This window comes from Pipra filicauda, unplaced genomic scaffold (genome assembly GCF_003945595.2).
Source record: "Pipra filicauda isolate LSUMZ 115617 unplaced genomic scaffold, ASM394559v2 scaffold35_size7292922_pilon, whole genome shotgun sequence".
NCBI lineage: Eukaryota > Metazoa > Chordata > Aves > Passeriformes > Pipridae > Pipra > Pipra filicauda.
In genome coordinates, this window is record NW_024104487.1 from 3,955,750 (window position 1) to 3,972,876 (window position 17,127).

Below are 17,127 nucleotides of genomic sequence, written 5' to 3' on the forward strand. Positions count from 1 at the left end.
TTAAGAAGAAGGTATTAAATAGTAGTGTCTATAGTTGCCTTGTGTATACTCTGAAAATACTGTTCCCATGGATGTGGACTAAATATGTAGGAGATACAGTAATATAATTTACAGTGCAATTACATTTTCTCCATTTGTCTTTCAATAAGAACAGTATCTCCTTATTGCTAGCCATATACTTTGCCTTTAGCGGCATGAAAGCCCACATATCACATGCCACTTGTAACAAGAGAAACAATACATATAGTTACTGAACAGTCTAGGAGATGCATCCTGAGCTGCAGACTCACTGGTGCTTTACTTATGCCGGTGTCACTTATTGTAAGTTATGGGATTAACTAAAATGAAAATTTTCCATTTATTCAAATTACCTTTTGCCTTTTCTGTTCGAGCAAACCAAAGCTTCCTTATTTTCAAGAGCCTAAGGACTGACCCAGTCCTGACGTATTTGCTTCAGTCTCTTGTCAAATAGCAGCTGTCTGCCTTATGTATTTGTGAAACCACCATCCATTTGCCTTTTCTTTGTGTCCTTATTTGTCCCAGCTGGTAGAATGCTGTGTCATTCAAAAACTCAGTGCAGCTTGCCTTGGAAAATGCTTTAGGGTGATGCTTGGTGGGAATGTTTACATACAGTTAGAGGAGCTTACTAATTTTTGATGCCTGCTCCTTTTGCAAAATACTAAATTTTCATTAGCATCCTGATAGCTAGGTATGTATTCTAAAGCAACTGAAATCCCACTAGATACTCAGATCTCTTTCTATTATAAAGGCTAACCTTCATTTATGCACCATATTTATTCTTTTTTTTCTGTTCTACAGTATCAAATACATGCAAGTCTGTGCAGAGGTATTTGAGATGTTTAAGCTGTAGTTACCAATAATGTAACAGATCAATGTAACAACAGGCCAGACTTTAAAAGTTGTCTTGAGCCTGGAACTATCCATGCAACAGAAGGTTAAATCAGAGACTTTTGCAAGGATTGGACTAGATCTTCGCTATAACATTTTACTTACTCTGATGAGAGTCTTCAAATGTCTTTTTGATTTTTACAGTACTGCTTTAGTTTTAATATTTGCTTTTGTGTTCATATGAATGCTTGAGAACAGTCTTCCTTCTCAATTCACATTGTTTTCTTGTTATGAGAAAAAGAGCAAAGGAAGTTTCAGTGCTTTGCCTGCAATACTGCTGAAGAGCATTAGTATCAGCATTATCACCTGCATTGCAGTATGGCAACATCTAGATAGTCCTTTCAGTGCCTTGGGCTACCATGTGGCATGGACTTTGATAAATCCTCAACTTCAGCTCTATTTCTGAAGTGTTTGAAGCAACAACTTTTCTTTCGTTGGATGTTGCAATGGACAGTGAATCTGTTTACTTGCATCCGAAGTTAATACCAACCCACTGGTAATTTTTAACTATAGCAGCTAATGATTAAGGAATCAGAAAGATAGACCTTATGGTGCTTCAGAGAAGAAAGCTTTCTGAGTTGAGTTGTTTGTTTGCATTTTTTCAAGTGCTAGTGCAGATGCTTTTATTTCCATATACACAAGGACAGTGGGCAAGGCAGAGGGAACTTCTTAAGAAACCATCTGAGTTCATTATTGGTGCTATGCTCCCATAGTAGTATGTATGCCTAGGGCCTCTTGGCTGGCTAGGAGACTGCAACTGGTTCTAGCAGAGGACAGTGTGGTCACAACACACAATTCTGGCTGGGCATACAGTATTATTGCCTCTTTGGACACAAAGACATCTGTCCACAGGACACTCCAGCTGTTATGAAGGCTACTGAAAGCTCCTCACAGCTGTCCTGTTTTCTGAATTGGTTCACTATAGAGTGCCACATAAAATGTCTATTTCTGTAATGTTATTTTGATTTAAAAATACTACACCAAAGGCAAAATATGGTACTTTTTATGGCAGGCATATAGGAAGCAGAACTGTTGGGAGGTCTGAAGGTACAGGAAAAAACTCTTAAAATCCAAAACTGCTAAAAATTTTACTCTGCTCTGCTCCATTCAACAGGCAAACTATGAATTTGCCTTTGATGTAAGCAAATAATGCAACATGTGTTATATTGGTGGGGATTCATGTGTATCTGTGTGTTTCTGTACTAAGGATGAATGTGTATTCAAATTAAAGTTTATCAAGCTGTACGACCAAGTCAGATATGGCAACGCACTTTCTGAACCCTTTCTAATAAAGAATGGTGTGAAACAAGGCTGCATTCTCGCTCCTACCCTGTTCACAGTCTTTTTCAGCATGATGCTCCAAAGGGCCACAGCAGACCTCGATGATCAGGACGGTATCTACATCCGATACCGTACTGATGGAAGTCTATTCAACCTAAGGCGACTGAAGGCCCACACCAAGACCTTAAACCATCTTGTCCGGGAGCTGCTTTATGCTGATGATGCCGCCCTTGTTGCCCACACAGAAGCAGCTCTGCAGTGTTTAACATCCTGCTTTTCAGATGCTGCTGAGCTCTTTGGGCTGGAAGTCAGTTTAAAGAAGACAGAAGTTCTCCATCAACCTGCACCTCAGGAAGTCCCCCATCATCCCCACATCACCATTGGCCAATCAGAGCTCAAATCAGTCCAGCAGTTTAATTACCTAGGCAGCCTCATCTCCTCGGATGGTAAGATTGACGGAGAGATAGACAACAGGTTAGCAAAGGCATATAGAGCTTTTGGAAAGCTTCATAAAAGAGTTTGGCGAAATAAACACCTGAAGAAAAGTACAAAGATCAGTGTTTACAGAGCCATAGTGTTGTCTACTCTCTTATACGGTTCTGAATCACGGGTCATCTACCGCCACCACCTGTTTACTCCTAGAACGCTTCCATCAACGCTGCCTCCGCACAATCCTAAATATCCACTGGTCAGATTATGTGACCAACACATCTGTTCTAGAACAAGCAGCAATCACAAGTATCGAGGCCATGTTACTGAGAACACAGCTGCACTGGGCAGGGCACGTCTCAAGGGCACATCTCCAGGATGGAGGACCACCGCCTCCCTATGATCGTGCTTTATGGTGAACTTGCCACCGGCTGCCGCAAGAGAGGAGCCCCAAAGAGAAGATACAAGGACTCCCTAAAACAATATCTCAGCCTGGGCCATATTGATCAACATAACTGGTCTACTCTGGCCTCCAGTCGGGAGGTCTGGAGACACACCATCTATAACGCTGCTGATGCTTTTGAGAACGCACGCAGGGTCACTCTTGAGGGGAAAAGACAACACAGAGAGAATCGTGCCTTGCAGAATATACCACCTAAGGTATATACAGAATATACACCTGAGGAGTCTTTCTGCTGTGCCTTTTGCAATCGGACATGTCTATCTCGTATTGGCCTTTTTAGCCACCAACACACCTGCAGCAAATGTGGGTAGAGCCCTTCCCAAATCTTCATTCATGAAGCCTAGCCATGACATGACATTATCAAGCTGTAAAAAACCCATGTTCAGAAGCAAGTGTTTTAGGCAAGTGTACTGGGCAAAACAGAGGAAGTTGAATGTGTTGTTGAAGAAATTCTTTACTTTCTGCTTATTTTAGAAGTGAAAGTTAAAGATACTGATCTGAATAAGGATGAGCTATTACACAAGCCTTTAATATTTATTTTAATCCTTGGTGTAAAGGTCTTAATAGTCTGGGGATCAGTCTTAGTAGCTGGAAAGGGTAAAGGAAAAGATGGAATTCTGAAAAAGCTTGAGTAGTTTATTCCTCTAAAAATATGTTTAAATCTCAGTTGTTTACAGGTTTTTTTCCTTTTGTTTTGGGCATGAGTGTTTGTGGTTGGGTTGGCTTTTTTTATTTTCTTTTCCCAGGCAAATGGGAATATGTATAGAAGCAAGAAACAGAAGTAGCTGAATTATTTGCAAAGTGATGAAAAATGTGCTATCTGAAACATAGTGCTGAAAAAGTAATGGATTTGTTCTTCAGCTTCTGTATTTTATGGCATTTTTCTGAATTTCTTGCTTAGTATCTATTGAGCAATAGAGTTTAAATTCGCAAAATAAAATGTTGATGAAATCAGTGTCGAGATGTAGACATGTACAGTTCTCTGAAACTGTTTTTCTGGATTTTTTTTTTCTGTGTTTTGTTTTGGAAGATACCCAAGTTTGCTGATTTTTGGAGCATGGTGATTTGGGTTTACTGTGAATTTAGTGGAGAGCAAAGGCGAAGGGATTGGAAAACCAGCTTAAAATGCCCATGTATTTACAATATGTAAGAGACTGAGAGAGCTGTTAGGAATTTGCATCTTGTCTTGTTATATTGAATAATTAGTCTTGCATTTGAAATTATTTAATAATTGAAATTTAAAGGGCTGTTGAGACTGCCATTTGAGATTTGTCTTTTCATATTCTGCTTTCAATAGCATCATTTGGAGGCCAAACAATTTTATTATGATAAATGGGCTATTGATAGGTTCTAGTCCCAGATTCTCATCCTGTTGCTAGTTTTACAAGCACTCTTTTTACAGGTCTCCTTTTACTGACTGGGAAATTTTTGCAGACATAGTCTTAGTTACAATAAATACAAGTCAATACTTTGAGCCTGCCTTAATTAAAGAAAAAAGTCATTAGAACTCTTTTTTTCCCCCTGTCTTGTCTGTAGTATGTCTGTATATAAACTTGTGTGCATGCCCTCAAAATGATTACAGAAAGGTAAGTAATAACCCCTGTAGCACAGTACTAGCATGCTAAACTTTTTCTTCTGTGGGTACAGCTGCAAACCACTCCAACATGGGTGGAGGAAAAGGTGCCTGCCTCCGTGAGCTCTCTGGTTTTTTTTGCACTTCCACAAGTCCTGGTATGATTCTGCCATTTCCTGAACAAGGTCCTATGGAAATTCAGGCTTTTTTCTGCACATTTTCTCCTTAAAGTGACTCTAATAAATTCTAGAAATGACCAAACTGAATGAATGAGGGTTAGGACATCACTTTGCAATTGCAGTTGACGGTCACCTTGTGTCAACTGTAATTTAATGAATTTATTTAGATACAGAAATTAACTAGTGTTCGCTGCTTTTTTTTGGTCCTGTTGAGACTTAATGATTATTTTTTTTAAAGTTTATCTCCTTTATTGCTGTGTTTAAGGTTCTATATGCCACTTTTAACTGTGTAGGTAATTGGCTGTGGAGAGGAAACACTAGAACTAGCAATGCAGATTTAGCAAAAGTGTGAACATCAAAATTAAGGCTATAGCTGTGCTTTTCTCCTTTTTTATTTTTCTTTATACAACTCTTGTTCTTTAGAAGAGGATAAATGTAAAACCTTACGCTAATATTGCATTATAGATGCAATTTTGAATGAGAAGAGGACCACGGGCATGGTAATTGTGCTTTTCAGTTGCCACTTAAATTTTTAGTTAGATTATCTTGAGATTTTCAGGAAATATTAATAGTCATTAAAACAGATTAAATTTGACCTAATATTTATCTTCATTGTCATTTCTTTAAGGCCCTATTGAATTCGAAGAATGCAACACATCCAGTGTAGTTGAAGGTGAGTTACCAAGGCATAGTTATTTACATGAGAATGCTATGAGGCAAAGGGTACTCAGTGTGTGAATCTGTATAACTTTGAAGTGCTCCAGTAGTCTGAAAAGCAGTTTTCCTTTTGGGAAACAAAATACAGTGACAATAAGACTAATGCACAAATGTCAGAGAATAATTTGAGTGTTTATATCAAGTGTATTTTGGGTAAGCCCTGTCTTTGCAGAGGTTTGGATTTAATTCATTTATGACTGTGTTGTAACTTAATTTACAAGTGTCAAAACATGGCCCAGGCTCTTCCCATTGTTACCATGTTAGTTATACCAAGTCTAATGTAGTGTTATGGTTGCAAAGTCTTTCTTTGTTGCCATTGCTTATTTTGCTTAGGGGATTGTTTTAAGTGATTAAGAACTGCTTTATGTCCATAAGCTATGTATTTACTTGTGAGACAGAGGAGTTGACAGTATAACTGTAGCATATAAAAACTTATAAGTTGCCAAAGTTGCAGCTGAGTCTTAAAATCTCTTGACTGAAGCAGAGAGCATCTGTATTCAGAAATTACTCTCGTACTTTGTTTGCCATTGTTTTGGGCTGCATAAGGCACAGAAAGAAAATAAAATAAAGCCTGGACATTTAAAAATAATCTTGGAGCAACTGATGTGCCTCTGTATATATGACTGACTCTACAGCTAGCTGATTTGAGAAGTTTTGAGTTATTGAACCCTGAAAATTTAAGAGAGGGGAGAGACTGCACTTACGCACTGTGTAACGTATTACTATGAAGGAGAATATAATAAAGTGCTTGAATTGTCAGTTGTTAAATTTTGGAAACCAAATTATTTCCACTATTCTGCTCAAAAGCATGCTCTCAGTAGTATCATACATTGAAACAAAATTATAGACTACAGTTGGATCAGATGCTTGCACGTAGTCATTTTGTTTGGCAGTCCACTTTGCTTAAGCAAACGCTGTAAGAAGCAGATGTGACAGTAAGTCTGATGGAATATTTAAATGTATTTTAATTTTAGTACATTAAATGGGAATGAAAGCAAACTTTTTTCAGTACTGTAGCTATATGTATCCAGTGCTAAAAGCAGGAAAGAAACAACAGAGGGGAACCATGATTCCAGACTCAGTGAGAACCAGTCTTAGAGCTGGCTACAGCACTGGGAAATCATGAGCTCAGCATCAGGTGGAAATCCAAGAGACAATCTCCTTTTTATAAGGACCAAGATCCTACTTTTGAGGAAAGACAGGGTCTTGCAGCTGCTGGGAACATGCGGAGAAATAACAACAGGATATTGAACTGCAGTAGCTGGGGAAGGCAACGTTCTGTTTCTATCCAAGTGCCTTGGCTATTCAGGATCGCCTGGACCAATAGCGCTCCTGTTGAGTTTCTTTGAGCAGAGTCCTGTTCCTCAAAATTGCCAATGCACCTCTTGTCAATCAAAAAAACCACAGTCTTCGCACCCAACTTGGAGATGCAAATCAGTTTTATAAGAACCTAGGTTATTAATGTGAACCGTATTTAGATTTTATTTTTTTATTGGTATGTTAATTAAAACAAATTGTAACAATGTTCCCTTAGTTTTGCTCCATACCTGTCTCCACTGTTAAATTTTTATAACAACTGAGGCCAATGTTTGACAGTACTAAACATGTATTTATGTCCTTGATCTTTAAATGAAAAGTGTTTGTTCTGTAGGAATAAAACCACGGAAGAGGAAGCCTTTTGGTTTATCAGGAATAATGAAAAAAGAGAAAGATACTGAATCTGTGTAAGTATATTTCCATCCTGAAGCTGTGTCTTATATGAAAACTAGTAAAAGCATGGGAGTAAAAATCAGCTGATGTTTAACCAAAAAAAAACAGGTTTATAACTGCAGTTTAAAGGAATGCAATGAATATGAAAACATCATAGCTATTTACAGTTTTTGTAACCAAGGATTTTAAGGAAATAACTTAAGTGTATTCATAGTAGTCTAGTCATGTTGCATTCTTTCCTGTGCATAGGTAAATAGTTTTCCCTTCTCCTATATTTGAGTGTTGTAGATAATGTAATTTGCATGTGTACTCCTAACGAAATAGTAGCTCTGTGCGTGGTAAAAGTACTGAATGCCCGTGTGTGCAGAATTGAAGTTTTCAGTTATTCTTCCATCAGAAGAATATATAGTATATAGTATTGAAGGAGAGAAAAATCTTTGAATGTTTTTGCAATACATCATGAGCACACTCCATGCTCAAAGACTGTCAATCTAGCACAGGACTGATATCCCAGATATACCTTTTGCCATATTCTTTGCATGTGCTCTGTCTGCCAGGAGTTAAACTTTCCAGAAAGTGAGTTTGAATAATAGTTCTGAGATGGATTGGTCACAGTGTCTGTATTAGTAATTACAGTTACTGTATTTCAGTGTATTTTTTTCACTTAACAGAAAATAGCTTAAAATTTGACAAACTTAGCAGTATAGAAATATTCTCAGAGGCAACATCTGCATACATACTTTTTAAAATTACTTTTAAAAAGTATTTTACCAGCCTTAGTTTTCTTTACATAATGCTGAAAAATTCATGACCTAAGAAAGCAAGTGCTAATACAATTTTATTTCTACAAAAATGAATAGATTCTGAGAGCAGAAAGAAAAAGCCATGATGGCACGATATCAACCTCTATGTAACATGTGACATGGGCTTTTACAGAGATTCTTGCATTATTCCATGACTTCTAAATGAACTAGAAAATTGCAAATAAATGACATAGGATTCATTCTGCTTTTGTAAAATGCTCTAATACTTTTTTATGATCTCTTTAAAAAATTTTATTGCTTGTCTGTATTTTGTCTGGTTTCGTCTTCAGCTGATGATCCTGTTAAAGACTGCACATAATAAAACTATGTCAGCAGAAACTTCTCTGCACATAGAAGTCAAGTCCTCTCTTAGTCTCTTGTTTTATTAGTCTATATACTTGTTTAGTTTGTGTAGGGCTAGATTTCCACATCTAGAAAACCTCTCATGATTAGCAGACTTTTCAGTTTATCTAGACAGTTTTTAAACTGTTGATGCCTGAACTGGTGGTGTGTCTAGTAATGCTTTTACATGGGGAAATACCATACAGGGTGTATTCTGTTGCATATTGCTATACAGTTTAGCCAAGGATTTCACTTCTAATCACTGCTTTGCATGATTTGATTGTTTTAGTTTTTATATGCAATTACTGTCATTCATTTACCTCATATTTCACATTTCTCAATTTGTATTGGACTTCAGTCTGTCTTGTTTGAGTACAGGTGCTTTTGAAACCACGTCTTGAGAGAAGCCTAAGACTTTTTCTTTTTAAGCAATAAAATAGCTTTCAGAATACCTCTATTGCTATGAATTCAGTTCAGCCAGCAGAGGGAGATAAGATGTAAATCAACTAGAAACTTGGTAACATATGTCCTCTTTTATGTGAGGCCTCTGAGAGGAGATGAGATCCTTCATCTCGCTGTCAGTTCCTTAACAGGCTGTACTGCATTTCATATTAATGCTTCCATGTTAGCAAGTTTTTGTACCTGTTTTAATGCAATGTAGTAAAAACTGTGGTTTTTATATTTAACCTATTTAGCTTTTCAGAGATGTTTTAGATTGCAATAAATTTTATTTTTTTTACACTGTTTTTCTCTAAGTGCATGTTTAGGATGTTCAGATTGATGATATAAAATCACTGTTGTTCAGTTACACCATCACTTAAGGCTTTATTTGTCAGGATGCAAATTAGAGAGGACTTGTATGCTACTTAAATATTCCTACACATTTCTTCAAAGTGCTTACTAGGAGGGTACTCAGTTATTTTTTTCAGCATCTTCTAGTACTTGACCGCAACTGTGCTTGACAAACATATACTAAGAATGAAATTCTAGAAGGGGAGGCTTTGAATTCCTCTAAGAATAGTCTTAATTTCTTTGGGAACTGGTTATTGTCCAAAATGTTTTGCAATTGTATATGGACTATTTCATTAGCATTGGTGACTTCCACTTGTTTCACACATCAACTGTGGAGACCTGAATCTTAAAGTATATTCATCCAGAGTACAGTGTCGTAGTCATCACTTTCCTTAATACTTTTTTTTTTCCACCCACTAATATGTGATTTTGCTTTTTCATAATTTCTTTTGAGTTTTTCTTTCGCAGTATTTTGAGCATAAACTGTCAGCTATTATTTCAATTTCATTCAGTTGAATGTGGATTATTAAAGTAAAAATTTCAATAGTCTGAGAGCCAAAGGGGTCAAAGGCACTGTTTCAAATTAATTGAAAATATTAAAGAAAGTACTTATAACTGCATGAATAAAATAACCTGAGCATTTTACAATTGTAAATTTCCTTTTTTTTTTAATAGGGAGTGTCCAGATGCAGACTCAGTTGTAAGTACTTATTTCTAAAATAAATACATATGCTGATATTAGCAAGCACTACAGTCTGATGAAACGTAATTTACATACAGTCCTTGAAATGCATTGTTTATCTGATAGAGGATTTAGTAGTTTCAAGCATACTTAAAGTGTTAATTTTGCTCAGTAGGTAATCTTCAGCAGTATATACAAAGGTGTCAGTTACATTCAAGTACGTTTTGAGTATGATAACGTTTTGAGTAACATTTTTGTTGCCTAATAATTTTAGGTTTTAAGCAAGGTCTTTTTACTGCAAGTATATGTTACTTTATTCTTCAAGTTAATAGTTTAAATTCCTTGGTTAATAGATCTTAAGTAAGAAAAAGGTTTGGGTTATTGTGGACCTAACTTTGTGTTACCATATTCCTCTTCTTACCACTGCTTCCTTTGAGAAATCCTTCTAGTATTGACGGGGTTCTGCTTTACCACTGGCAACAGTGTAGGAATATACCCTTTAAAACATGGCTTTAAATGTAGTATGTCTAGATGCACTTTATTAATGGCCTTCCTTTCACTGATGTTAGTTTGATAGGTCTTACAATTTTATTTAATAAATTTTGATAAGTGACAGTTGCAAATTAAATTGGTATGTTAATGATTTTTTTATTTCCTTAATTGAATATTTTTATTTAAACATGTATGTTCTCTTGAATTAATGTGCAGCAGATATTGTAGCTCCCTATAGCTATAGTAGGCAGAAATCAACAGAATAATTTAGTGATTTTCTGGAGACTAATTTGTTTTCCAGTTCATTTATTTAGATGCCAATTATATTATACAATTTAAGTTTTAAAGTTCACTGTTTTGTGGATTTTCTTCTTTGTATTTAATAACTGGGAGGTTTTAGTAGCTAATATTAAAACTTCTTTTGAGAAACTGAAGTTTCTGAAACATCTACTGGAACCATTCTTCTAAACAGGGAAAAGTAAGTTTTGCCACATAACAAAACTATATACCTAAGAACAGCTGTGTAATCTTCATCAAGACAGTTATTTTATACTGTGCAGTCATCTTGACTTAGAGCAAATTTCTTTTTTTGGGTACATTTAAAATAAAGTAACTTTGGAGTTGTCCTTACAATTATCAGGCTTTCCATGGAAGTAATATCGTTTGACGGTTCAGGTTGAGTCACTGGAGTGAACTGCAACTGGGTTTGACTTGCAGTGTTTATTTTCTTCTTTACTTATTTTGGTCTCCACATTTATTGAAAATAATTAGTTAAAAAATTCAACTATAAGTCGTTTTGACATTCTTTCTGGCTGCACTCCATATGATCACCTAAGTTAATTATTCTGTCTAGATATATTTCATTTTTTAAATGAGAGAACTAATTTTCGTTGTGTCTATCAATAAAAACAGATGCTTTTGTTGTATTTTCCTTTTTTTTTCCCTGCCCAATATTTTATGACTGTATTTGGAATTTAAAGTTCAGTCTGATTTCTTCTTGCTTTTTACAAGCAATAGTATTATTCTGAATATGGTGTTAGAATGCTTTAATAAACAGACACCATTACTGTAATTTTTGTGAAAACACGATGCAGCATACCACATTCTGTGATATGAAATTTCATTTCACCCCTTACAAACAAGCACCCCAGAGTGCTTTTATGTTTTGTGGTTGGAGTCCTTTTCTGGAACGTCTCATTTAAAATGTTTTTCATTTTTCTTGACTTTTGCTTTTAGATTTCCTTCCTGTTTAATTTTTCAAACTTCATCTAAATAATTGTAGCCATCTATATTATTATCTCTATGAGGATTTGTTTTGTATGGATCTTTGCAATAAATTACACACTTCAAGAAATAGAACTTGAAAAAGTATTATTGAAAAAAATTTAAAGCAATTATAATTTTTGTTTGATTGCTAGGAAGTGCTGAGGACCAGACCTCAGAAAATTCAAGTTAAGATGTCCCAGTTACAATCTTGGTCAGTTTTGGTCAGTCACAGAAAATCTGTCTGGCTTATATATGATTAACATAATCAATTTTTTTTAAAGGTGGCTTTTATTTGTCAAGCATTTTAATTGTGTGAAAGGACTGTCAGAGGTAACCATTCAACAGTTATTTATAACTGTAGGCACTGAGGTAAATACATTGAAATTTTAAAAGTTAAAAGTTCAGTAATAACTGACTTCAATACATTATCTACCAGTTCTACGTGTACTGTGCATCTTTGAATGCACAGTGTATACCATTATGGCCTTCTCACTAGTCCAAAATGTATAATGCAGTGTGTTTGAATTTGTATTCTCTGTTTCCAAAAAACAAAACAGTGAGACATCCTAAAAAATGTCTTTTGTCCAAAAGTGGAAGTTCTCAAATTTATCTGTGGCAAGCCACTTATGCTCATCCTTTTTGTAGCTGCCAGGTTATATATATTGGAAAATAAATTAATGAAATATTAATTCCTCTGAGTATTTTTGTTGTAACTGCCGTAAGTTTTCATGTGCTCATGAGTAGGAAGGTAGATGTGAACTGAGAACTGTTTTTTGTTAAAAAGGTTGACCACTTCAGTAAGGAATCTCAGTTTAAATATAGGTGACAGTATCTCTTGAGATTTAAAATTTCTGGGTTTTTATATGTCAACCTACACATGTAACTTCCATTAAGCTAAGCCTTAGAAAATTAACAGTGTGAGCACTAGAAAGAGATAGCAGCTGAAGTCTGGCTCTGTATGTGGTTTTTGCCTAGAAAGTTTTTCTAAAGGATGAACTAATTGTCTTGTTTCCCATGGGTTTGCCATATCTCAAGGGATGGTCTCTAGGAAGATAGGAGCTCTAAAAGAAACTTCTATTTTGGGGAAGCATTTACAATGTTCCACTTGTGTCCAGTAAGATCTGAATTGGAATTGCAACCCTTCTCTTGGTTGGGATACTTGCTGATCTCCTTCTTCTACTTGACTGCATATTTTCATGAAGAGTGTAGTAATGTAATTATCTTTGAGTTCTCTGTTCTGTCTGTCAAATCCATTTGAAATTGTCCAGTAAGTTTGAAAGTAATTAACAGGGGAGTCACAGATGTACAGAACATAATGCTTAAAGTTTTCTTCATGGGAAAGTGAAATGCAAACATATATCAAGGCATACAAGTCTATTCATTAACCTCTTCACATATGAGTGAAGAGGTTATATTCTATATAACTACAGTTATATAGAATTATAGACTGTTTTTATTGCTTTGGAACCACCAAATTTTAATAAGGGGAACACAAGTGTATTTAGTGAAATTCAAATGCTTTTCTTTCTTTGCGTTTTACAATGTTTCATTCTGGCATATTTTGAATAGCTACCATTAATATAGAGTACAAGGCTTTCTAGTCACAGCACAGGATCAGGGGCACTTTGCATACCTGTTTTTCTTTCTTTCTGCATTTCTAACAATGGGAGAAGCTGATTGTCTACTCTCTTCTTCTGTGTCTGTTGGCTTAATAGGCACCCTAAGGAGAGGAGGCCAATAATATGCCTCCGTCTTAACCTAAGGATATGCCAGAGTCAAATTTACATCTCAAGTATGTCAAAAGTGGAGAGGCTTTTTGTTCTCTTGTTGCAGCCTATGAGCTTCAGCTGCTTACTTTGAATCCACCTCAGTCCTCATCTGGATTACAGGAAGTTGAGTTGTGGCATAAAAAAAACAGTGAGCTGTTCAGCTATGCCGTATCATGAAGCATACCTTGAGGAAAACTTGATAAGGAGCTCTCATAACCACTTAGTTATCCCAGGACAAGACAAAGTGGAAAGAAATCAAGCTGAAGCATAGTGAAGGTTCTTCACTTCTTGACTAATGACCCACCTGTAGGCAGCACTAGTGTTGCAGACAAAGGACCAAATAAAGTAGCTACACTGCGGTATGCTCCTCATATTTCTTTCTTGTCCTTTGTATGCAGCCCAGAGATATTAATGACAGGGTAATGGCGTGACTTCTTCCGTTGCTTTTGGGTGACAGGTGGGACAGAGCAAGGAAATTAAAATAAAGTATTCACCAAAACTAAAAAAAATATGTTTTGTCAATAGAATGCTTAGTTCTCAAGCTGTTTATGCAGGCAATTTTTCTTTTATTTACTGAGGTCTTGTTTTATTTCTTTGAAAATTTATTCACCCCAGAAAGCTCACAGAAGACAGAGTCATAGGACTTAAGTTTTAGTGTATGTTTAAAGCTATATAAGACCTCAGTTAATGTGTTATGTTACATCTACAAACACAGGGAAAACTCTGTGTCTTTTATAGCTACGTGTTTAATTGTTTAATAGAATATCAGAGAATGTGAAACCTTCAAATCACGTGCATATTGAACTTTTTTTTTTTTTAACTGCAAAGACTACTACATATGTTTGTTTAGGGGGCTAAACCAGACCTTAATCCCATCATATTAATAACTACACTTACCAAAGGCCAAAGTTTACCAAGATCATCATCTTATGTGTTGAAGTTTATAAATGACACAGGTATACATGAAGGTTGTGGACTTCACCTCTGATCAGCAGCATAGGCAAATCAGGTCTTGTCTGTATTGTGTGCCCGATACTTAAGACACACTGTTATCTGTGTAACTGCAGGAGTGTGAAGAAGAGAGTAAAAATTAGTCAAGTAGATATAAATGCCTTCATTAACATCAGATTCATGAGTATGTGTCTCTCTCAAGAGCTGTGTCATCTACCACTGTTACAAAATGTAATTTTTTAAATTAAGTTCTGTTGTTTCAGAAAACAGAACCGTTCACCTGTTCAATCTTTCACAATATTGAAAACAATATTTTGAAGTTACTACTTGTAAGATTTTTGGGTACTGTTTTGCTTGTACATGACACAATTTGTCTGTACAAAGGCACATCAAGTATCTCTTCTACCCATTTCTTCTGTTGGTTTACACAAAAAAATGAATTCAGTATCTCACTAATGACCATAAATTGGTACAAGATCAATCTGAATCATTGACAAAGCTGGAAATACAATGCAGATGATTTTTGACTCTGCATACACTGTGTAGAGTCAGATGTTTTAAATTACATATATTTAAAATTTAGATATACAAAAAATATACATTAAGTTTTCTGCACAGAGCTAGTAAAAAAGTTTTAATGTAGGCTTGCTGAAAAGAAGCAAGGAATTTTGTGCTCCTGTGTTCAGAACTTAAACTGTAAAGTATCCAGCTCTGTTATGTACATACTAACTTTGACTTTTTTTATGAAGTTATGGAAACAGACTACATGGTAAAGGGCCATTGCTGAGGAATAAATGATTCAAGTGCCTTTGAAAGACTAGAAAAGGTAGATACTTTAAGATTTTAGTGCTTTCTAAGGACTTACTTCATCCTAGAGATTATTCAGTAACTTAAAAATAATGTGGTGAAAATAACTTCTACAAACTAAGTTCTCTCACAATTTATGGCTGAGCATGCTGTGTGCTCAGGAATAATATCCCTTACATATATGGCCCAGCTGCAAGAAAAACTAAATGTTGTATATTTAAAGATTTTTATTGGTTTTCAATTCATCTTAACCGTGAATGATCCTGATCTATTGAAAATTGCCTAGTGTGACAACTAAAATAATTTCAGGATTCAGAATTTGTAATATTACAGGAAAATATACCTACCCTCTAGCTATATGTTTTGGTTCTGTTTACTTTGATGTCAAGTTTCATTAGTGTTTTTTGGTATATAAACAAGGTCAGCCTGAGGTCAAGCGTAGCTAAGAACTCTGATTTGAGCAAGTAGAGCTAAAGTACTGGACCGTGTGATTGTACTTTTATTACTTCTTTTTTTTTTTGTTCTTTTTTAAATTTATTTATTTTTTAATCAGTGAAGTCTAGATCTTACAAGTATTTCAAGAAATTGCATCTCTGTGTTCCATATTTTAAGGCTGGAGCTTAAGTATTGCTTTTTGGCCTTAGTTTGATGGGGTATTTACTTTGATACAGTGTTACATCTGTACAGCACTATATTTCTTAGTCTTTTTAGCAGAAAGTTTGATCTATGTTTAAATTCCATTTAATTCAGAAGTGCTAAATTTAGGGAGCTGTATAGAGGAGGATCTTTCTTGGTAAAATATCAGATATCCCATTTATATCTGTAAACGAAATAGAAGGATAACTCCATTTTTATGTTTGTCTTATTCTGTAACTCAAAAGCTATTCAGAGATATTCTCTTTAAATTTGGCTTCAAACTTTAGCTGAAGTCATATGTTTCCTTCCTTGTCCACTTGAAACTTCCAGTGTAAGTAATTTGGTTATATCTCATGACTTCTAATAACAAGTTAGATTTTGGCCATACTGTGGTATATATCTGTTAGTCAAACTGCCTCCCATTATCTGCTTTTTGGTAGAACAAACTGATTGCTACACTAGAATAAATCACCTTTTTTATATTAATATTCTTATTTTTATAAGATATTTATAACTGCTGATCACTGCATTTTGAAGGCACCTCAGTTGTAGGTTTTTGTAATAAACTTAGCGGGACATTAAGCAGTTCACATACACTTTATCCTGTATATATAATGTACGTTAATTTGGTTTTTTGCACATTTTTAAAATTTAGATTATCTTAGAGACTTGTTTCTCTCTGTCCCCAAGTCTTTTTAATGATATTTTAATATAATTCTTGTCAATTTTTATTTAATTACTTGCAAGAACTGAAAAACAAAACCAGTCTGAAGTTCCCAGATGCTTATTGGCTTTTGAGATCCAAGATGGTGCTGGAGATGTGTAAAGAAAAACCTTGGAAAGCAATTTTGAGCACTTGTGGTATCCATATTTCTTTCTGAAGCAACAGTGCAGGCTTGCTGCCTTTTCTAGGGGGAATGCACTGTTGGAACCTCTAGTGACTTAGCTGAGAGAATCAGAAGTAGAAATCGGGAAAATGTTTTGGGGCCAAGTGTCAGTAAGAGCAGATGCCTTTAAACTTTTCAGTTTTCATAGAAAATTTAGACGTTGTTTTGTTGTATTCTGTTGCTGAGGTATCTTGTAACACAACTTCTGAACTACAGATCATAACATCAGAGAACTGTAATAATTAATATTTAATAAAAATAACTTTCATGAGTTGTTATAATCAAAATTTATCAGTTATATAAAATTCAGATGTAAAAATGACTTTTTTCAGTTAATTGTCAATACCATAATTTTTGTTATTGTTTTTAGAACTTTCCTGATGTAGATGACGAAGGATACAGCATTAAACCAGAAGCAACACAGGATATCCTTTTCACT

At 35.2% G+C, this 17,127-nt stretch overlaps 1 protein-coding gene across 3 annotated transcripts in view; it reads left to right on the forward strand.

Annotated features, from left to right (window-relative positions):
• The window catches only part of FCHO2 (FCH and mu domain containing endocytic adaptor 2), an 82,045-nt gene that overhangs the window by 33,864 nt on the left and 31,054 nt on the right, over nucleotides 1–17,127 (forward strand). For all 3 annotated transcript variants that reach the window (XM_027709761.2, XM_027709762.2, XM_039384549.1), the window contains exons 9-12: nucleotides 5,463–5,507; nucleotides 7,203–7,275; nucleotides 9,874–9,898; nucleotides 17,059–17,113. In XM_027709761.2, the coding sequence (XP_027565562.1) occupies nucleotides 5,463–5,507; nucleotides 7,203–7,275; nucleotides 9,874–9,898; nucleotides 17,059–17,113 (198 nt within the window). The remainder of the gene's footprint in view (nucleotides 1–5,462; nucleotides 5,508–7,202; nucleotides 7,276–9,873; nucleotides 9,899–17,058; nucleotides 17,114–17,127) is intronic.